Source organism: Anolis carolinensis, chromosome 4, assembly GCF_035594765.1.
Source record: "Anolis carolinensis isolate JA03-04 chromosome 4, rAnoCar3.1.pri, whole genome shotgun sequence".
Lineage (NCBI taxonomy): Eukaryota > Metazoa > Chordata > Lepidosauria > Squamata > Dactyloidae > Anolis > Anolis carolinensis.
In genome coordinates, this window is record NC_085844.1 from 172,109,597 (window position 1) to 172,132,299 (window position 22,703).

Below are 22,703 nucleotides of genomic sequence, written 5' to 3' on the forward strand. Positions count from 1 at the left end.
CTGTTTGAGCCCAACTACTGGTACTGTTGCTCTATTTTGTCCCCCATGCTTGAGATCATCTGGACTTTCGGGGTTCACTGGCTGCCTGTTTGTTTCCCGGAACAATTCAAGGTAGTAGTCATGACCTGTAAAGGCCTAGGCTATTTGGTTATCTCCCTGAACAAATCTGTCTGCACTCATCAGAAGAGGCCTCTCTCTCAGTTCCACTACCACTGCAAGTACAGTTGGTGGTGTCACAAAAGAAAGCATTCTTGTGGCTGCCCCTAGGCTCTGGGACTCTGTCTTGGGAGGCTGAAACAAACCCTTCCCTGTTGTCTTTCTGATGACTCATTTTTTTTTTTTTTAGGCTCGCTTTTAAATAAGGTTTGAAAGAGTAAGCCATGTGTGTATGTGTGTGCATGCTGTAATGTATTTTGATTATTTTAACAGTTTAAAGTGTTTTTAATTGACTTGTATGATTAATTCTATTTTAACATTTGTATGTTGTGATCTGCTTTCTGCCTCAATAAATAGATAAAAGTGAGATACTAATAAATATAAATAGATGCACTATTGTCACATCTGTTTTATGATGCCATTATCTTTATAAGTCTAAACTAAATAATAAGGTCAAGTATAAAACATACTTCGTCTTAAATTGACCTTAGCAATGCTACAGATGGAGCTACTAGTTAATTATGTAAAATAAGAATACAAAACAGATGTCAAAAGTTTTTTAATGTGGATACAAAATAATGTTTTTTGAACAAAGAATAAAACCATGTTTACAAATTAGTGCAAATTCTTTTTCCTCCCCACGATTTTATACAGCCTATTTGCTTTCAAATCAGACATGGTTCACATTAGAGAGGTTATTCTAACTGGAAATATAAAGCCTTCGACAATATAAGGATAATTCTAAACTGGAAATATAAACTTACACCTACAATTTATTCTTATTAAAAGAAAATGTGAATATTGCCTACAGTTGTATTATCCTAATTAAATGGTTGCTGGAGAAAAATGGAACATTTAATTTTGAAGAGAAAGATGTCATTAATTATACTGGATGTGTTAGTCTGGTAACAAAGAGGTCTTAACTTGAACTCTTTTTTCAAAGTCCATGGTTTAAAAAAATAATTAAAAGCACATATCACATCAAGTCATAAAACTGTTACACAAAGTGCTTCTGAACCTAATGGGGAAAACCATGCAGTTGACACAGGAAACAAACAACACCTGGATTAAATATTCTGTATTAAGTGAAATAATATACATTTGTTTCATGGTTAAGGATAATTCATATATTTTGCTTTAAAAGCCAACAATTTCAAGACAATTTCTCTTTACCTGAGTCTGTCTCAGCTAAATAGAGATGTATTCAGGTGCTGGTGATCAAAATACGTGACTGCTATTGATTCTTATTAATCAAAAGAGGTAGTTCCAAATATAAAGACTACTGCTATACCAAGCAGACAAAAAACCAGCAGAGTTGCAAATAATTGTCACAAAAACGATTGCATCTGCAGTTGCCATGTCCAATAACATGCAATGAATAAGATGTCTCCTGAGACATTCATGATTGATTGTGCTAAGAAAGAAGAACAAGTGGATGTTATAGACTTATTGTATTTTCTAAAGTTTGTAAAGCCTGTGCAACGTCTGTGTGAAGATCTGCAGTAATTTCCGCACTAATTGCCAATATAGTTAAAATCAAAATCTTGGTCTTTAGATTCATCCTCAGCCAACTCTGTACTGAGAATAAGACTGGAAAGAATATTGTTATCTATTTCCCAGCCAAAAAAAAAAGGGTCTCCTGAGAATTGAGCCTTGGTGTTAACATCCATGTTCTAGTAGAAGTCATATGTAGCGTATTATAAATGATAATTGCTGGAAAATCTTGTGCTCGTGATCTGCGGACAATGCATAACTACTCACTGCAATTAGAGCTGTATTTGTTTACAAGGAAATACAAAAATATTGTATCATTAACACCATGTCATAATATCTGCATTAGCCATTTATCCCTACAAATTCAGACCAGATGAAATGTTCAGAGAGCTACTGAAAACACAAAAAGTACATTAAACCATCTGAAAACTCAAGAGGTGATAATGAAATGTTAAAAAACAGGAGGACTGGAGGTTCTGTCTATATATGCTTAGGCTCTAATCCTAAAAACATTTACTTGGGAGCAAGCCCTACTGAATTCAGTAGAACTAACTTCTGAGTAGGTTTGTATAAGGCATAACTGTGCTCCCAGTATTAAAATTAAAGCAATAATAATTAAATGTGCAGTATAAACTGAATCGCGTGTAACTGCAGCTAAAACTCCATATATTTTAGGTCAGTTTTGATAAATAGAAAATCTAAACTGTAGATCTACATTATAAAAATTATGCTTTTGTGTCCAGCCAAAAACCAAAGCAAACTTTACAGCTAAGATGACAGAACTCAATAGTATCTAAAGTGTATAAATTCTTTGAAACTATGGTAAACATTCTGACATAATTTGAAACACTGCATTTACAGTCACAAGACCCTGGTCCACTATATGTAAAATACTTTTACATATACTGTACTTTTAAAAGTAGAAGGTCAGTCTTGAAAACAAACATGCATTTCCCTTGGTCAATATGCAGTCACACATACTTTTGCATCTCAAATTATTGTACAATATCAGTTTGAATAAACAAATCGGTTTAAAGAGTGCAGCATAATCCTAAAAAGCTGCTTTATTGCCAAACAAGGTTTTATGGAGGACTGCCTACTTTATCACTAGCACAAAGTAGACACAGTGCAAACAAATGACTGTTGGTTTTAATTATATAAAATAGCAATATTTTATACTAAAGGAGTTTAGAAAGCTTTAGAATCGACCATGAGAGCATCTTCACAGAATACCTATTCCAAGGCATGTATAGCAAGAAGTTATTAATCTTTTATAATAAAAAAAATATATAGGCGCAAACACAAACTCACAGAAACCATTGTTTATGCAATGTTAAGCACTGCCATGCCATCAAGTTGCCAACATGGTATAGTCCAGTCCTTAGTCACCATACAGTAAGATCCAAAAACCAGGTCTGTGGTCCCTGCTTTGCCTTTAGGAGCTGCATGTGCTCAGATATTTTGCTCAACCATGAAACTTCTCAATATATTATAACCCTGCATATTCAGCTTGTAGTATGGCAAAGAGACTCATAAGCTCACAATGCCATTCAGCCCAGACACCCTGTGGCCCAGGCCTGAAGTCATATAAAAAAAACCAATTTAAGGTTAACCTTAAAACTTTTCAAAATCTTGTAATTTAAAACCACATAATTATTTTTAAGGACACTGTTAATTCATTTCAAATACAGACATTAGGCCTGTGCTAATCTCACCTCTTTAAAAAAGGGAAACATCTTTGCTGTATCTACATAAAACAATCATTACTTCTATTGAACAAGGGCTCAACAGGGCTTGGATATACTACATTTTCACGACATAAGTCTAATTATATTTGCTTATATTTTTTCAATTTAAAAATTAACAAAACACTAAACAAAATCCTGCAGCATGAATACTGAAAGACAATTATGTATTTAAACTTTTGGTCATTCTTTGTGTTTTTTAAACAAAAAATAGTAGAAGAAAACTGTGGGAAAATACCTTTCTTTGCTGAGACTACGTTTAAAATAAACTACCTCCATTAAAATTAGTAATTATAATTAATTGAAAAGATTAAACAGAATTTTAACATGTTGCCATGAAGACAAATACAAACTCTTTAGAACTCCAATCTTTTTAAATCTAGAAAATTCAAATCTTTTTAAATTTAGAAAAAAATATTAGACCTGCATTTCTTCTTATATGGTAAAACCCCCCTTATCAATTCCTGATCAGACCACAGTTACCTGATCAACAGGTACGACAAAATATGATTAAATCACTTGACTTTGGACACCAGCATACCACAGAGTTGTACTGCAAGAACTAGAGATTCCTAGAGAGGTATCCACTTTAGGAATATTCTAGGTCCGCTATCATGACTCTATGGAAACTTCTGGGGAAAACATACCACAGAATCATGCTAGAAGACCTAGCAAATTCCCAAAGAGACAATTTCCTTCCAGGTGCAGAAAAGTGAAACCACAGAGGTTGTGGGGCTCTAACTGTAATCAGTTGGTTAAATTACATTTGTCATCAGTCAGGTCTCCCCTGCAAAATAGCAGATGCACAGCATCCTATTCCTTGTTGATTACTTCAAAACAAATGTTACAAAATACGTTAAGGACACTTAAGTGCACAAATATCCTCCCTGGTTTAATCTGATGTTGCAGGAGGTACTTTTACGGAGAGGGTCCTTCGAGTGTTGGTGATGTGCCGCTGCTGAGCAAGGAAAGAGCGGGCCGGTAGGCAGGAACTATTGTCTTTGTATGCCGTGTTCCCACTTATCAGTCTGGATTCCAATCCCAGTTTATGAAATGCTAAGCTCTGGGGAAATAAAAGCAGGATAAGCTATGTAAAGCCATGATGCTTGACATTCTATCATAAAAAAATTCCAAGGTCATGTCAACAATTCCTTAAGAAATGGGGCCATAAAGTAGAATCCACGACATGGGAGTTTGGAGAAGAGCAAACCGCAGACCACCTATTACAATGCAGTCTGAGTCCTACCACATGCACAACTGATGACTTTCTTATAGCAACACCAGAGGCACTTCAAGTGGCCAGCTACTGGTCAAAGGACATTTAGTATAATGCCAAGTTTTTAACTTTGTTTGTGTTTTCAAATACATTACAACTATACCCTCGGTTTGCTTCTGAAATAAATAAATAAAATAAATAAATGTCAACTATTGCAAATTTCCAATGTTACATTATTGTTATTGTTACTACTATTACTCTTTTACAAAACATTTTCTGGAAGATATCACACTGTCTGAATTCAAACATACTGATAGGGTCTCATCTGTATTCAGTATAATATTATGTTAACAGAAAATATTATGGATTATAGCTACATAGAAGCTGACTGCTTTCAAGGGCACACTTCTCTGTTGATTTTAAATATGTGAGAAGGGAAAAATTACTTGGCATCTCAGAACACTTATGTTAAAAGGATATGAAATATTGATCACTGTGTGTATGATATTAAATATGGGTTACTATAACAAGAAAAACAGGTTAAGTAAACAACTTTGGTATAGGTCACAGAAGGTAGGAGGACTAGCACTCCCCAATATTAAAAAATACTATGAAGCAAACAGGATGAGACTAGTTATAGAAGGGATGACAAAATTAGGAGGATTTGGAATGGTTGGAGGAAAGTGCGGAAGAAGTAGGGGAAAAATTGGAATATATTCTTTAAGGATTTAAAGAGGAAAGAAATCAAGGGAATAAAAAACCCAATGTTGAGAAATGTGCTAGAAATTTGGAATAGATACAAGAAAACATTATTGTCAGAAAGTTCAACATTAACACCAATAATAATGGATAGGAAATTCCCCAAAAATCTAAAAAATATTTTGGATAAAAAATTAAGAGGGAAGAATATAGATAAAATTGGAGATTGGATAAAAGCGGACATGAAGAGAGAAACTATACTGAGAGAATTTAGAGATATTAAACTCTCATGGTTCCACTGCTTACAGTTAGAGCAATGGTTCAAGAACTGGATAAAAATAATGGGGAAGGAGGCAAACCTACAAAATTTGAACAAATGATACAAAAGGAAAGAGCTATGGGAGAATACCACAGGATGAAAAGAATAACCAGCAAAATGTACAAGATAATAATTGAAGTCAAGGGGGGAAAAATAAAGGATGCATTATTAAGAGAGATATGGGAGGAAGATTTAGGGATTAAGATAAGGGAAGTGGATTGGATACAGCTATGGAATCAAAGACATTTAAGGAACGTATCGATACGTGTTAAAGAAAATTATTATAAATTGGTTTGGAAATGGTATTTAACACCAGTAAAGATAGCAAACATCAATAAAAATGCCACAAAAATTGTTGGAGAGATTGCCAGGAGGTGGGTACATATATACATATGTGGTGGCAAAGTAAATATGTAAATGAATTTTGAAGGAAGGTATTTCGTGAAATAGAAGCCATAATGGATATGAAGATGGGAAAAAGTGCAAGTATTGCATTGTTGTCATTATTTAATGTCAAGAAATTGAAAAAAAACATAGAAGGATGCCATAAACAACATGTTAATGGTAGCAAGGTTGTTGATAGCAAGGAACTGGAAAGGTAAAATAAACATACAAATCGAAGAATGGTATAAAGAACTATGGAAATTAGCAATAAACGATAAGTTGACATGTAGGTTAAGAGTTAGGAAAGGGAGGTTTGGGGAAAATTTATTGAGAAGGGTTTAAAAGAAGTAGATGGGAAATTACCTCCACAAGAAGAAATGGTATTTTGGAAGGAGAATGTAAATTGAAGTGGCTCGGAGGGGGGACACAGAGGTGAATAAAACAACATACAAGATATCTATACATATACAGTTGATGCAATGAAATAAGTGTGAAATGTAAGTGTTAATGGTACTGATGTATTGATGTATCTTAAGAAAACCAATAAAAAATACCGGTTACTATACTGGAACATGTAGACGCTTCCTTCCTCTTAACATATGAAACAATCTGTCATGTAAGGAGATGTAGAGCTTTTCTCATTTTGATTACCAATTCATTTGTATATATTTATTTGCTCCTCCCATCTACACAAATACACAGATGCACACTTTAGCTCACCTTGTTATACCACGCAGACACAATTAATTTTTCTTCATGATCATTCAGCTTGGCCAATTTACATTCTCCCTAAAAACAATGTTTAAACTGTTAATATGTAGGGAAACTATATGGGCCTGAAACATCAAAGCAAAACAATTGGAGGAACAAAGTAAATATCAATTATTCCCAAAAAATAGTTGTTAATGTATAATGAACTCCCCCCACCACATCGAAGTATTTACAGCTGTAAAAAGAAAAATGTAGAATGTGGTTTTTACCTCAAGTGCTTCAATTCTTTTATCCTTCTCCAACAACTGTTTTCTTAGCAACATGATTTCAGCAGATGCTGGATTTAATTTGGGATCTAAAGTTTTTATCACCTGCACAAAGATGAACACAAAAATGTATTTGGCAACCTCACCCATAATTGAGCCACAACATTAATTTAGACTTAAAAAACCAAGGATACAACAAAACAGCACAATATTTTCCAATCCAGATGAAAAGGCTGCATATATTAACAAGTTTACAAGTACAGTAGAGCCCTGCTTATCTGAGTTCCGTTTATAATAATAATAATAATAATAATAATAATAATAATAATAATAATAATAATAATAATAATAATAATAATAACTTTATTTTTATACCCCGCCCTATCTCCCCGAAGGGACTTGAGGCGGCTTACATGGGGCCTGGCCCGATAAAACAAACAAATAACAGTAACAAAGCAATAAAACAATTATCCCAGTAAAAAACATCAACATCAATAAAAACAATCATTAAAATCAACAAGCAGGATACAGTATTAAAAACAGGAGACTAAGTCGTAGATCCCAGGCAAAGTGCAGAGTATTACGAAATGGGGAAAGGAAATTTCATAGTTGAATGGACAATAAAGTGCGGTATAAAATGACAAGACAACAACAATGGGACTATTATGGAATGGACAGATAGATCAATCCAGCAACAATTAAACATTGAAGGCCTTTTGGAAGAGCCAGGTTTTTAAGCTCTTCCGGAAGGAGAGGAGGGTAGGGACCTGCCTGATCTCTCTAGGTAGTTTATCTGACACTCCGTATTATCCAAGGGCAAAGGCCCTCCCTCCCTCGCTCTCTCACCCCACCAGGTCTCGGTGCTGCCGGTGAGTGACCGAAGGACAGAGGGTGGGCGAGGGATGGAAGGCGGCAAAGGCCCTTCCTCCCTCGCTCACTGTCTCACTCGCCCCGCAGGGTCCCGGTGCAGCCGGAACCCAGCCGGGTGAGTGAGTGAGGGACGGAGGGACAGTGGGCAAGGGACAGAGGGTGGCAAAGGCCCTTCCTTCCTCGCTCGCTCGCTCACTCACTTGCCCCGCAGGGTCCCTGTGCTGCCATCGCTGCTGCTGGGAACCGGTCTGGTAAGTGAGAAAGGTAGGGAGGGTGGGTGAGCGAGCACCCACCCTGTTATCCGTCAGTTTCGCTTATCCGACATTCTGCTCGCCAGTTTATGATGGATAAGCGAGACTCTACTGTATTTGGGATTGCTGGTAAGAGAAAAATTCCAAATGTTTTTAACCTGATGAAAAATATAGAACTGATAACTCATATAGAACTAATCCATGTGCGAGAAGCGGGAATGACAGGGGTTTTGAGTTCTAAGATTTTAAAATACATCAGATTATTTTAAAACACAATACTCACACTTCTTGCTTTTTCCAAGTACATCTTATACCTTTCTTCCATTGATTTCATATCTTCATCTTTCTTATGTAAAGCTGCTTCCAGTTCTTCAATTTTTTGTGCTACTTGGAAGAAACCCAGTTTAATATTAGTGGAGACAAACAGGCTGAGTATTCCTTATTCAAAAGTGTTTTGCATTTTGGAATACCTGTATTTGAATACACAAACATGATTAAATATCTTGGAAATGGGATGCAAACATGAAATTCATTGATGTTTTCTATACACATTATACACATAAACTGAAGGTAATTTAATACAATATTTTAATAACTTCATACATCAAAGTTAGTGTACACTGAAATATTAACTAGCAAATGTGTCACCATCTCAGCCAATGACATGGGCAGTTTTGGAATTTTAACTTCAGATTTTGGAATTACAGTTGAGGGATGCTCAACCTGTAGGGGTTATCTAAACATGCATCTGAATGGCAACAAGATGGGAAAACAGCATTAAGAGTATAGGTTGCACTTGTCCAAATAATTGCCTGGGAAATTCTGATCTTGTAGGCTTCTACTCACTACATTCAAATGTGATTTTATTATGGGAGCACAACATCCATCTGTCCAGTGCAAACATCCTGAAACTGCAGCCCTCCAGTTGTTTGGGCTTCCAACTACCAGAATTCCTAACAACTGAAAAAGCTGACTAGGGCTTCTGGGAATTGGAGGCCAAAACAGCTGGAGGACCACAGTTTGAGAATGCTTGGTCCAATGTATTGCAACTAATCTTGACAAAATTAGGAGAGTACAGTTATTCTCTTCAATGTACTGCAATATTTTGGACTGCTAGTAACACACCAAAATCAATGCTTATTTTTCTCCAGTTTTTATGTAGGTATTAACAGGAGAAAAGTATAATAAAACAATGGTTTAGATCAGGAATGCCTCTCATTTTCATTGAGGCTCACAGTCTTATGGTTGCCTTCAAAAGGCCATAGAATGAATGGATGAAGAAATCGTAGATAAAAAGGGCCAACTATAATTATTTTTACATAATTGTTGGTGCTCTTTAGTTTTTACCCAGCTTGGATCTTCTGATGTTATTAAATTACAAATCCCATCTTTTTTGACTATCTGCCATTCGGACTGAGGATAATGGGAACTGCAACCCAACTGCACTTGTAGCTCTGAAGTTGGGGAAAGGTTAAAGGGCATTTTATAAACAGACATCATATCCACAAGCCTTGTTTCTAAATTCAAACCACACTATCCTGATTAAACAGAACTGCAGCCTTTCAGGTGTTAATGTAGCACAACTCCCATCAGCTGTAGTCATGATGTTTAATGAGGAATAAAGGAGTTGTAGTTCAGCATCTGGAATGCCACATAAAATGACATGACAGGCCAGATTTGGCCCATGTGCCTTGATTTTAACACATACGGTTTAGATCCTGTTGTGGCTACTGGCTATCTCTCATGTTGTGGCCATAGCTCTGCTGGTTGTATATTTTACATGCTTGCATAAGGAAGTATCAAGTACTCCATCACACAAGCAGTTCACCATTTGTCCAGGTTAAAAGCCAATCTGGTTTGTGGCAGCAACTCTGCACCCTCATCATGACTTAGAACAGTTCTTGGAATGGCCCTGTGACCAAGGACCAAATGTGACAGTTTGATCAAAATACAATACCATTTTGATTCATGTCTGGCTGGAGATCTGCAAGAAGAGCCTCTTTCTTCTGCAGCTCATCGTGGACTTCACTCAACTTCTCCCTTTAGATTCAGAAGTTTTAAATCAGAGGTTAGGATACTTCAGAATTTCCTGGTCTCACATATTCATAACAACTGAACAAAATGTTTTCATACTTGTAACAAAAACAAGAAACAGAGTGAGTCTGCCTTAAAACTGTGTGGGAATCCCAGATGTAATATACATTTATTTTAGAACCATAACTTTAAGAATTGTATTCAATGACATTCTAAAATATAATTGACTGCTATTTTGGGTCTCATCTGAATAGATTTTTTTTACAAGATAAAGATGAAAAACAGAATTCTTAAGGTTGATCAACATTAGATGAGACCCAATTTAATTTTGCTAGGATTTTATGGACTATGTAGAATATATGAAATGCAGACTGAGCCTCTGTACAGGACCAGGGGAGCATGAAGAATCAAATGGAATTGTCATTGAGGATGGAGAGATGGTTAGGGTTGAACAATCCCATTGTTTAAAGACAGCATAATACCCTCTCATCACTCCTCCCACTACAAGTGGGAGGAGAGATATAACATTCCCTGCTCTGAAAGATAAAGTAATGATAATCTCTTTTCACACAATACACTAAAAACAGATATAAATCTTAACTCACATATGCGCTGCTATCTTCTCTTTCAACTTGCTGGACTGTTTAAAAAAAATTAAACTGCTTAGAGACACATTGAGTCACATCAGAATTCATTCTACTCATATTTCCTCACATAATAGTCGCCACCCCATAATAGTTGCAAAATGGCTTTTTCCTTTCCTCACATAAAATTACAGGTATTTATAAAACTGAGAAACTCCCCTTTCTTTCCCTTCAAAAGATAGTTTGAACACAGAGCTCTCTCTCCCTCTTCTTCGTCTCAGGGGTTAGATAGTTAAAACAAAACAAAACAAAACAAAACTGGCAAAGAAGGATTCAATTTTCTTCACTACATAATAGTCTCATCCCCCTTTTTCCAACAAGGGGATTAAAATGTGACTATTATGCAATAAAATATGGCAAATATGCAATATATTTCCATTGCTTAGTCACACTAGAAACTATGGAAATGATGACTGGTATCTTGTTAGTGACTTAGATGTGAGTAAGAGGCGAGATGTGAGTAAGAGGCCTCTCACTGAACATCGAGAAAACCAAAGTGATCTTCCAACAGGCACTAGCTAATCCCTCTGCAATGCCAGGAATAAAGCTTAACGGTGTAAATGTTGACCATTTCCGCCACCTTGGCAGCCACCTCTCCACAAAAGTCAACATCGACACTGAAATACAACACTGTCTGAACTCTGCGAGTGCAGCATTTTTCCGTATGAAGCAGAGAGTGTTTGATGACTGGGACATCCGTAGAGATACCAAGGTGATCGTTTATAAAGCTATTGTCCTCCCAACCCTGCTCTACGCCTGCGAAACATGGACGGTCTACAGACATCACACCCAACTCCTGGAGCGTTTCCATCAGTGTTGCCTCAGAAAAATCCTGCAAATCTCTTGGGAAGACAGGCGGACAAATGTCAGCGTGCTTGAGGAAGCAAAGACCGCCAGCACTGAAGTGATGCTCCAGTGCCATCAACTTCGCTGGACTGGCCACGTTGTCCCAATGCCCGATCACCGCCTCCCAAAGCAGCTACTCTACTCTGAACTCAAGAACGGGAAATGGAATGTTGGTGGGCAGGAAAAAAGATTTAAAGATGGGCTTAAAGCCAACCTTAAAAACTGTGGCATAGACACTGACAACTGGGAAGCCCTGGCCCTTGAGCACTCTAATTGGAGGTCAGCTGTGACCAGCAGTGCTGCGGAGTTCGAAGAGGCACGAATGGAGGGCTTAAGGGAGAAACGTGCCAAGAGGAAGGCCCGTCAAGCCAACCCTGACCGAGACCGCCTTCCACCTGGAAACCGATGTCCTTACTGCGGGAGAACATGCAGATCAATAGGTCTCCTCAGCCATCTACGGATCCATCCCCAAGATAGCGAAGACGGAGGACCATCATCCTCGAACTACGAGGGATCGCCTAAGTAAGTAGATGTGAGTAAGTCCCTTTTTATGGGGTGCAGAAGGTCTCTTGCTCTTGTGCTCTATTCAAGCAAATCTCATACCTTGTCAGGTCCAAAGAGGAGCTACTGTTGCTCCTTCTTCCCAGAAAAAAAGGAAGCAGGGAGGAACTAGATGTTTACAATGGAGACTCGCCTGGTCTGAACTTCTAGCAAGAAACAACAGAATGCACTGGATTTGAGAGTGTATCCTCTTTTCTTCTCCTTCCTCAAACCTCTCTGAAACCAGATACTTCTCTTGGGTCTGAATTGACTTTCCACTTCCTTCCTTCTCCCTCTAAGTAATAGAATCAGGGATCCTTCCCAGGATCTGACAGCTGACAACTTGTGGAAAGAACTGCATATGGAGACATCATAAATGCGATCCCGACCACTGTTGGATAATGCATAACTCCAGCAATGTGATGCCTGAGGACCCCTGAGAATTGTCATACTTATTTTTACATTCTCCAGGAAAACTGCCATTTAAATCAACTATTCAACAACACAATCATAAGTTTAGGACAAGAAACAGTTTACCATGCACTACCTACCCCTTCTCCTTCTGTCCTGGATGCTTGCTCCTGCAAAGTCTTCTGGAGATCCTCAATTTGCTGCTGTAGCTCTCCAACACGCTCCTTGCTCAATCTATTGGAAAACATTAAAAAAAAAACATGTACATACACTCAGAAAAAATGCTATGTTCCTTTAACATTACATTCATTTGACAGAATGAAAGCTGAAAATGTTCAAGAATAAAAAATAATCAGCTCTTATAGTTTTGACAGTTCTTTGGTCTAACTATAGTGTGTACTTCTAACTACAGGCAGTTTCCAAGTTACGAACAAGATCGGTTCTGCAGTTTTGTTGAATTTGTAGGTAAGTTAGAACAGGTACATTTTAAAGCCAAAAACATGTATTTTGTAGCTTTAGATAGCATAGGGAAGGGTTACCCATGTGAGATTTGTTCTGCTGTCTATGTCTCTGTTCAGAAGATGTTACTTCAACTTTCTGTTCCTGTGATAATTGGATTTTGAAAATTTTCGCTTGTTGTGGAACAAGAATTGATGATAAAGCTTCAGTTGAGACATCTTGTCCCCATAATAACTCCTGCAGGAGTGAATTTCCCTTCCGAGGGGTAGATTTCTGACCTCCTGTTGTCTCACCCCCGTTCTTATCTATGAGTTGTTTGTAAGTCACATGTTTGTAACTCAGGAACTGTCTGTATAGGTGATTCACTGAATCAAATCAGAGTAATTTTACCTTTTATGGATTTAATCAATAGGTCTACTCTTGTTGTTACTGATAACTAGAATCGGACTTCATAATGACTTCTGCACTGTTTCTCATTATTTTATCTTTAGTAAATCTACTCGTCAAATGTTTGATATTCCCCCAAATAGCTTTCATTTAATATTATGCCCAAAAAAGAAAAAAAAAGCACCTATTTTCTGTTTCTAGTTCATTTATTGACCGATGCTTCTGTTCCAGCTGCTCTTGGAGCTCTACAATTCTTTCATTTTCAGACCCTTCTTGTTGTAAGTGGAGCATCTTGTTTTCATGCTGTAGCCGAATGAACATTTCCCTGAAATTTTTTAAAAAAATTTGTTGTACTGCATCAATGTCATTATCATCTAAAAATCTGGAACAGAACACTCCATGTTATGAGATACAATGATCAAGCATAATTTTGTTTTGGAACAAGTCATATGATATACTTTCAGTTTCATTCAAGCACAAAGGCTTTGGATCAGAAATGTCCTTAACACATTGCAGAAGGATCTGTGCCTGGATTGTAATTTTCGACATTCTTTCCAGGATCAAAAGCAAACCTTTATTACTCAACTTCTATTTTTAAATGGAGAAGGAATAAAATCAAAGTAGGAAGTAGAAGAAGGAAAAGAAATAGGAGATCTATTTCTCCTGAAAGGAAGTAAGAAAGCTCCAATAGCAAACAATTCTGTTGTACAATCCTCAAGATTCAGCCTTTATCAATAAAAGCTTCACACTGAAGAATTTCACAACAATCACGTAGTTTGAAATGGGCTACAGAATCTGAGTTAATATTATGATTCAAATATACAGTGTTTAAAACCAGTCCCTAAAACCAGTGTTTCTCAAACTGTGCTCATGCATGTGTTTTAGACTTCAGCTCCCAGAAATCCCAACCATCTTACCAGCTGTTAGAAATTATGGGAGCTGAAGTCTAAAATATCTGGAGGAGCACAGTTTGAGAAACTCTGCCTAAAACATGGGAAATATGTTCCTAAATTTCAAGTGGATAATAGCAAACTCTACTGAAATGAAGGACTTCCAGTATACGACAGTTGCATTGGTTATTCTAGAAAAGGACTAGAAAAAAAATATTTTGTTAGATATGAATAAATGAACCAGTGGGCACCAGTCCCATGAATAAGGAGGCCGCGAACTGTGGAACTAACAACTATCTAGCACTAGCATTTATAATACTGATACTAGCATATACTGTATTTACTTGAATAAAATGCTTACCTTTTTTGGCTAAATTACCTTGCCAAAATTAGGGTGCACATCAGATTCACATGATATAGTAATCTTTGAGCTGAGCCAAAGGAAAAGAGGAAGCTGCTTCAGGAGCACCTTGACCCCCTATTTAAGGGACATCATCTCTAATTTAATGGCCATGGCCCAATGCTATGCAATCCTGTGATTTGTAGTTTGGTGAGGCATTAGCATTCTTTGGTAGAGAAGGCTCAAGACCTTACAAAACTACAGCCCCCCTGATTCCACAGCATTAAACCAGGGCAATTAAAGCGGATTCGTTCTACAGCATAGATGCAGCCCAAGGTTTTCCTTTCCGTTGCTGGAAGCTTTGGTGTTCTAAAACTGTTGTTTTTAAAGAAGGAATTCTTAGCAGGCAGCAACTGTAATGCACACTTTTTTTGGCCAAATTATAAAGAATGCATTTTTTTGCTACTGCACATTACCTTCCTTGGTTTTTTGTTTAAGGATTTTGAAAATTAAGGTGTGAATTAGACCCGAGTAAATCTGGTAACTCCTCTTATGCACTCATAATGAATTCATAACTTCCTTCTAAAATTCTACACTCTTTTCCTACCTGTATTCTACTGGAACGATTTCAGCAGCAAGATTTTCATGACTTCTTACAGCAGAGACATCTGAAAATATAAAGCAAAATAAGAAGTCTATCTTCAATTTAATTCAATAAAATTCTTCTAAAAAGAAGAAATGTACCTGTTTGGTTCAGGTGATCCTGTTGCATTTGTGAGCACCTAAGCTCTTCATTTGTCTCTTTCAGGGCATCCCGCTGAACTATCAATCGCTGAAAAATGTTTCAGAAGTTTAGCTGTGGACGATGTACATTGTAACAATATTTGTCTACATTTAAATTATCTCCCCCAATTCTGAATGGCTTTCCATGTAACTCAGCAGTGAAATTCATTGAAACTTACCTCTTTCTCTTTGATTAATGCTTCATGCTTCTCTTCTAGTCGCTTTATTTCAAATGCCAGTATATCTGCCCTTTTGGATTCTTCTGAGAGTTTGTTATGAAGATCTTGAACCTTGTTTCAAAAGACAAATAAACGGTCTGTTCAAAGGGCTTCACAACTTCTCCATTGGGTGAAAAAAAACCTTGCAGCAAAAATGGGACAGAGGAAATATACTCCAAACTACAAAATCACTAACAATAATATCTTTTAAGTTCTGATTGCCAATTTAGTATTCCTGTCAACAACATCGTGAACGCCATTTTTTCTATTCTATTACTTGGTATTTATATAAAATATTTCACAAGTAGAGCTCACCGCTATCTCATTCACAAGCAAAAGGTTGTATCTTGGAGTTAACATCAACAGTCAATTAAAAGAATGTGAATGGTTCAGTAGCATTAATACAAACAGATGTCAAATGAAGCTTGAAGGATTTGGAACATAGCAGCCAAAAGGCTGCATCAATCAGAGCACAGTGTTTAAATAGAGAGACATAATAACACCACCCTATTCTGCTTTGGTCAGACCTCATTTGGAATACTGTGTCCAATTCTGGGTACCGCAATTCCAGAGGGATGTTGAGAAGCTGGAAGGTGTTCAGAGGAGAGTGACTAAAATGATCAAAGGCCTGGCACCCAAACCCTATGAAGAATGGCTGATGGAGATGAGTATACCATATTTCATGAGCATAATAGTTGACATCACATAATAGTCACACCCCTATTTTGTGGGTGGCAATTTTGGTATTTTTGTGCTCCCTGCATAATAGTCACAGAGCTGTTTGGGGCTGATTCCCTCTTCCTTCCTTCTTTCACCAAAGGGGGGGGGGGGCAAGATGGTTTTCTTCTGTTCTGGAGACCAGAACACAGAGCAATGGATTCAAATTGAAGGAAAAATATTCCACCTAAACATTAGGAAGAACTTCCTGATGGTAAGATTTGTTTAAAAGTGGAATATGCTACATTGGAGTATGGTGGAGTCTCCTTCTCTGGAGGTTTTTGAAACAGAGGTTGGACTAGATGGCCCTTGTGTTCTCTTCCAACTCTGCATGGTGGGAGGGGGTTGGACTAGATGGCCCTTGTGTTCTCTTCCAACTCTGTGAATCTATGGTTTTACACAAGCACTGTGATAGAACTGCTGCCTGGGACAAGCAAAAATCAATGTGAACAACAAATCAATTGACTTCCAAAGGCTGTCTTATTTGCTTTGGTTTGGAGTCAGATCTCCATGTGAACATGTATACATTTTCATAAATTATAAGCCCATATTTTATAGAATTGAAAAAGAGACGTAAATATAAACAAGATATGAAGAACAATTCATTACCTACCTGCCTTTTGTAAGTTTCTAACTGTGCACGGGCTGCATTTGCTTTTTTCAGTTCTTCTTCTAGGCTCACTGTATTATGCATATACATCATATTTGTTTCCTGAAGAGATTTCACCTGCCTGCGAAAGTCATTCAGGTCTTCCAGTTTTTTACGATACACCTCAACAGTCGATTCCAGCTTATTTGCTTTGTCAGCAACTGTCCTGTAACAAACCCAGTACAGATTGGGAGTTTTCTTACTCAGATACAAAATGAGCATGAGACAAGCCATTATGTTCTCTTTTCAAAATCTTTGGTTCTAATTGCCTTTGGAGAACAAGTTGCCAATAGATGCACACAAGTTGAGTAAAATGACCAACACATTTGTAATGAGCTAATACAAATACAATACTTGGCATAAGGCAGCAGAAGAGTATGTATCCTTTGGGCAAAATTCCTTCTACATATGGCTAGTCAGGACAGGAAGAAGAGAAGGCCAAGACACATCTTCCTTCTAGGACAGTTACACACTTACTTACAGACCTCTCTCTCATATACTCACTCTCAACCTTATACAACATGTTTTTATAGAATGAAGACAGGAACCCTGAATATTTAAGGCTACAGAGCAGACTGACTTAGAATTTTGTTTCTTTGGAAAGTTTTTGTTTAAACCAAACTTTCTAACAGATTTATGATGGAAAAGAGTTCCATACATTTATTGGGATACTGTTTTTATAGCATACTAGCTTTGCCCGCCACGCATTGCTGTGGCTTATGGGAATCATTTGTTGGCCAGGTGGAATAGCAGTTAATAGCCTTGCAGCTTCAAAGCCTGACCGTTTTCTGTAGTAGCTGGAGTAGCACCCTCAATCAAAGAGCCGCTTTGAAGCCTGGCTACTTCCTTAGTAAGGGAATTCTTGTTTGGCCAACTTGAACTGCACTGAATAGTCTTGCAGCTTAAAAGCCTGGCCGCTTTCTACATAGGGCATCCTTGCTAGGTCAGGTTGAATGGGACGGTGTAGCCTCGTGGCTTCAAAGCCTGGGGATTTTTCACCTAGGGGAAATCTTGGTTGGCCAGGTAGAATAGCACTGAATAGTCTTGCTGCTTGCAAGCCTGGCCGCTTTCTACCTTGTGGAATCCTTGGTTGGCCAGTTTGAATAGCAATTAATAGTCTCAGTGTGGCAGGTATGAGTGCTGCAATTAGCCACCTTGATTAGCATTTAATGGCCTTGCATCTTCAAAGCCTGTTTGCTTCCTGCCTGGGAGAATCCTTTGTTGGTAAGTGTTAGCTGGCCCTGATTGTTTCCTTTCTAGAATTCCCAATTTTCCTGCTTTCAGAGTGTTGCTCTTTATTTACTGTCCTGGTTTTAGAGATTATATTGTTCTGTATTATTATACCACAGTAATTATTTCATATTACAGTAGAGTCTCATTTATCCAATATTCGCTTATCCAATGTTCTGGATTATCCAACGCAGTCGGCCTTTTAGTAGTCAATGTTTTTGTAGTCAATGTTTTCAATACATTGTGATGTTTTGGTGCTAAATTTGTAAATACAGTAATTATTACATAGCATTACTGCGCATTGAACTACTTTTTCTGTCAAATTTGTTGTATAACATGATGTTTTGGTGATTAATTTGTAAAATCATAACATAATTTGACGTTTAATAGACTTTTCCTTAATCCCTTCTTATTATCCAACATATTCGCTTATCCAACGTTCTGCCAGGGTGTTTATGTTGGATAAGTGAGACTCCACTGTATATTTATAATCTTATATTATCTGCTTAGAACTGGATTATATGAGGCTCCTTCTACTCAGCTGTATAAAAAGCACACTGAAGTGGAATATATGGCAGTGTGGACTCAAGATAATCCAGTTCAAAGCAGATAATATAAGATTATAAATGGGTAATGTAGCTGTGTGGAAGGGCCTTGAGTCTACACTGCCATATAATCCAGTTCAAATCAGATAATCTGTATTTTATAGGCAGGGTGGAAGAGATCTGATTGAAGCGGCCCTGGGCACCATTAAATGGCTCAGTGGGTTGCTAGGAGACAAAGTGGGTGGAGCTTAGCCTTCTACCTGGCAGCAATGGGAGAAAAACAATTACTCCTCTCCCTCTAATTAGGACTTTATTTTTCTTGGTTTTTTTATGTCTAAACACAGCGGGGATAACCATGTCTTTTGTGGCCAAGTTTTGTGGGTTTTGGGTGTTTAGTTTCGCTGTTTACTTTAAGGCAGAAATGGTCAGAACATTTATATATATATAGATAGATATAGTAAAGGCTATACCATATGCTTAAGTTATCAAATACTTGCATGAAGATACACAAAGAAAAATTAATGCATTAGCTTCCTGGAATGTTTTTCATTTTCTGTACTAAGACAGAACACATTTTCCTGAAGACTTTTAATAAGAGGCCCTGGAATTGCCACCTATCTTAAAGTATACCACATTATAGCTGTAGAACTCTGAACACACCCATCTATGATTTCTCATTTTATTAGAAATCCTATGCAGGGCCGGCCGGAGATATTTTTTGATGTGAAGCGGGGGTGCTGAAAAGCGCCCCCGCCACCGGCCCCGCCTCCCGCGCCCTGGCCCCGCCCAGCGTGCCCTGGCCCCGCCTCCCACGCTGCGTGGGAGGCGGGGCCAGGGCGAATAGTGAGGGGGGCGGGGCCAGAGTTGGCCCCGCCCCCCGCCCAGCGTGCCCTGGCCCCGCCTCCCACGCAGCGTGGGAGGCGGGGCCAGGGCACGCTGGGCGGGGGGGCGGTGCCAGAGCTGGCTCCGCCTCCCACGCTACTCCCGCTCACCCGTCTGGCCTTTTCTAGCTGGCCAGACTGCAGCGGAGGTCCCTGCAGGCCGCGATTGCGGCCTGGAGGGACCTCCGCTGCAGTCTGGCCTGCTAGAAAAGGCCAGACGGGCCAGGGCGCACTGGGCGGGAGGCGGGGCACCGTCAGGGCGGTGCCCCGCCTCCCGCCCAGCCTGACGGCGCCCCCCCGGGCCTGCGCCCGAGGCGGCGGCGTCAGGTGCGAATAGTGAGGGGGGCGGGGCCAGAGTTGGCCCCGCCCCCCGCCCAGCGTGCCCTGGCCCCGCCTCCCACGCAGCGTGGGAGGCGGGGCCAGGGCACGCTGGGCGGGGGGGCGGTGCCAGAGCTGGCTCCGCCTCCCACGCTACTCCCGCTCGCCCGTCTGGCCTTTTCTAGCTGGCCAGACTGCAGCGGAGGTCCCTGCAGGCCGCGATTGCGGCCTGGAGGGACCTCCGCTGCAGTCTGGCCTGCTAGAAAAGGCCAGACGGGCCAGGGCGCACTGGGCGGGAGGCGGGGCACCGTCAGGGCGGTGCCCCGCCTCCCGCCCAGCCTGACGGCGCCCCCCCGGGCCTGCGCCCGAGGCGGCGGCGTCAGGTGCCTCAATAGTGGGGCCGGCCCTGATCCTATGCCTCAGCATATTAAGATATTAGTTTCTTTATTAAAGCAAACAGATTCATGCCTTACCTAAGAACATCAATTTCATCCTTCAGGGCTCTAGATTCTTCTGCTAGAGATGTTAGTTCATCATTTCGATGCTGAAGCTCAATCAACTGTTTCTCAAGCTCTTCACAATGAACACGATAATCATCTTTTGCAGCTTCAAGCCTTTGCATAAGTAACAAAGATTACCTTAAATACTAGATACCTGTTTTTATGTTTAGTACCATATTTATTTTACAGTTCTAGTAATTGTTTTATAGCTTTAGCACAAAAAGAACACCTGCTTAATTCCTCATACACAGAAATACAAGCCACTTTATGTCTCAGTTCCTAAGTTAAAAATGGAGTAATAACACCAAACAATTGAAATGTAGAACATGGTTGCTATGTTCTATTATAAGGGTTTTAAAAACATTGTTCCTAAAGCCAATGTCTAATCAGGAATCTAATTAGTAGTTTGATTAAATAATCTTAATTAAATAATCTTAATTATTTAATTATTCACTATATCCCTCACTTCTGTATACCCAAGTGCCTAACAGTGAAAGAACATTTACACATGGGATCTAAAAAAGCAAACGAGTAACACAATCATCTTGCAAATCTATCTAGGGATGCAGCAAGTTTTACCTTTAATAAATAAAGAGGTTATACTAATGGATTTCTCTAGCAAATATCCTCCTTAGATGCGACATGCTAAAATGTTTACAACTGAGCATCTAAAAAAAGCATTCTTCTTAGGCTATTCTGGTCTTTATAGACAACAATCCATATTTAAAAGCAAATCCAGAAATAAAAAAAATATAATGTATCCATATTAACATTGTTCATATCACTGGATTATTTCAACCTACAAGACGGGTTTTTAAGGGCAATAATATAGATATTCATAATAATATAGATATTCATAATCCCAGGGATCATTAAAGTAGTGTGTAGTAATGATAGGCGTTAATAATTCATACCTAAAATTTTCTTCTTGTAGCTGTTCTAGTTGCAACTGTACATGGAAATATTTTTTGGCGACTGCAGTATTTGTATCATCAAGAGAACCATCAAGTTGATCCAATCTATCATTCATGATCTCATTTTCAGACATCAAACTGCTCTTTTCCTCTTGCAGAGCAGCAACCTAAGGATTCAGAAGCCCTTTCATGATTACAGGTTTATAACAACACCTGATACTATTCAGCAATTAGTTTACAAAGGCTGATTTAAGAACACATGATTGACTTATGCTAAATAATGTGTGTTGTATATTAGGTCTTCCCACTACACCCAGATATTGTGGACCACTAGCATCAGCCAACAAAGCCAATTGGCAGGTATGATTTGAGTTGAAGTCCAAAATATCTGGAGAGTACTAGTTTGGGAAAAACTAGTTTAGAAGCAAAAGCATTTTGAAGTGAATTAACCTGCTAGTTTAACCATATTGTAACAAAAATTGTTGCATCTCTGTACATAATAAAATTATCTAGAAGCAAATCCCATTGAGTTTGACACTCAGTTTGAGGATGAATTCCCCAAATTATGTTGAATTCATGAGAAGGCTCCCTCTAACTCCTATATTCATGGGATCAAAAAGCCTTATGACATATGGAAACCTCCAATGTTTCTGTAAGGCAGATTTGCTATCTCACATAGCTCAGTTTCTTCGCTCACAAATCAACACATAGTTGGTGCCTACTTCTCTTCTATTTGCACCCCCCAGATACTGGCCAAGGAGGATTTAGAACATGCAGGTAAATCAACATTATTAATTATAGTAACAACATGGAACCTCATATAGTTTCTTAAACTTTGCTCCTCTAGAGGTTTAGGATTTCATCTTCCACAATTCCTAACAGCCAGTAAGCTGGCTGGGATTTTGGAAGCTGAAATCCAAAACACCAGGAGCACAGTTTGAGAAATACTGCTCTAAAGAAAGGGGCAATATACTTCTGTGCATTCAATGCTGGCAACAATCAATGAAGGGCTGTTCCCTGTTTGTGGATATGCAGATATGTGTCTACTCAATTAGGGAAGCTCGACATTGAATTAGATGGACTCTGGTCTGATTCATGTGAGCAGTATTTCCTCACATGATATCATAATGCAAAAAATGCTTCACTGAATCAGGCCAGAGTCCATGTAGACAGTTTCCAGGTCAATCTGGAAACAAAAATGGTACAGAGAAGCCACAAAAAATAGGGGAAAATGCTTCCAGTTTTGTAACTTGAATAATAAAAACCAATAAAAAACCTCAGCATAC

General features: G+C 38.6%; 1 protein-coding gene across 3 annotated transcripts in view; it reads right to left on the minus strand.

Annotated features, from left to right (window-relative positions):
• Nucleotides 1–700: 700 nt before the first annotated feature.
• Nucleotides 701–22,703, minus strand: part of hook1 (hook microtubule tethering protein 1) — a 51,305-nt gene continuing 29,302 nt past the window's right edge. The window contains exons 9-22 of one of the 3 annotated variants that reach the window (XM_062978258.1): nucleotides 21,418–21,584; nucleotides 20,477–20,617; nucleotides 16,994–17,195; nucleotides 15,625–15,735; nucleotides 15,407–15,494; nucleotides 15,270–15,330; nucleotides 13,617–13,757; nucleotides 12,727–12,820; nucleotides 10,751–10,785; nucleotides 10,069–10,151; nucleotides 8,395–8,498; nucleotides 6,994–7,095; nucleotides 6,734–6,802; nucleotides 701–4,458 (exon numbers count right to left, since the gene is read on the minus strand). In XM_062978258.1, the coding sequence (XP_062834328.1) occupies nucleotides 4,288–4,458; nucleotides 6,734–6,802; nucleotides 6,994–7,095; nucleotides 8,395–8,498; nucleotides 10,069–10,151; nucleotides 10,751–10,785; nucleotides 12,727–12,820; nucleotides 13,617–13,757; nucleotides 15,270–15,330; nucleotides 15,407–15,494; nucleotides 15,625–15,735; nucleotides 16,994–17,195; nucleotides 20,477–20,617; nucleotides 21,418–21,584 (1,569 nt within the window). In that variant the 3' untranslated portion in view covers nucleotides 701–4,287. Of the gene's footprint in view, nucleotides 4,459–6,733; nucleotides 6,803–6,993; nucleotides 7,096–8,394; nucleotides 8,582–10,068; nucleotides 10,152–10,750; nucleotides 10,786–12,726; nucleotides 12,821–13,616; nucleotides 13,758–15,269; nucleotides 15,331–15,406; nucleotides 15,495–15,624; nucleotides 15,736–16,993; nucleotides 17,196–20,476; nucleotides 20,618–21,417; nucleotides 21,585–22,703 lie in introns of those variants that run through there. The other 2 variants (XM_003220144.4, XR_010005399.1) reach the window with 2 other exon arrangements.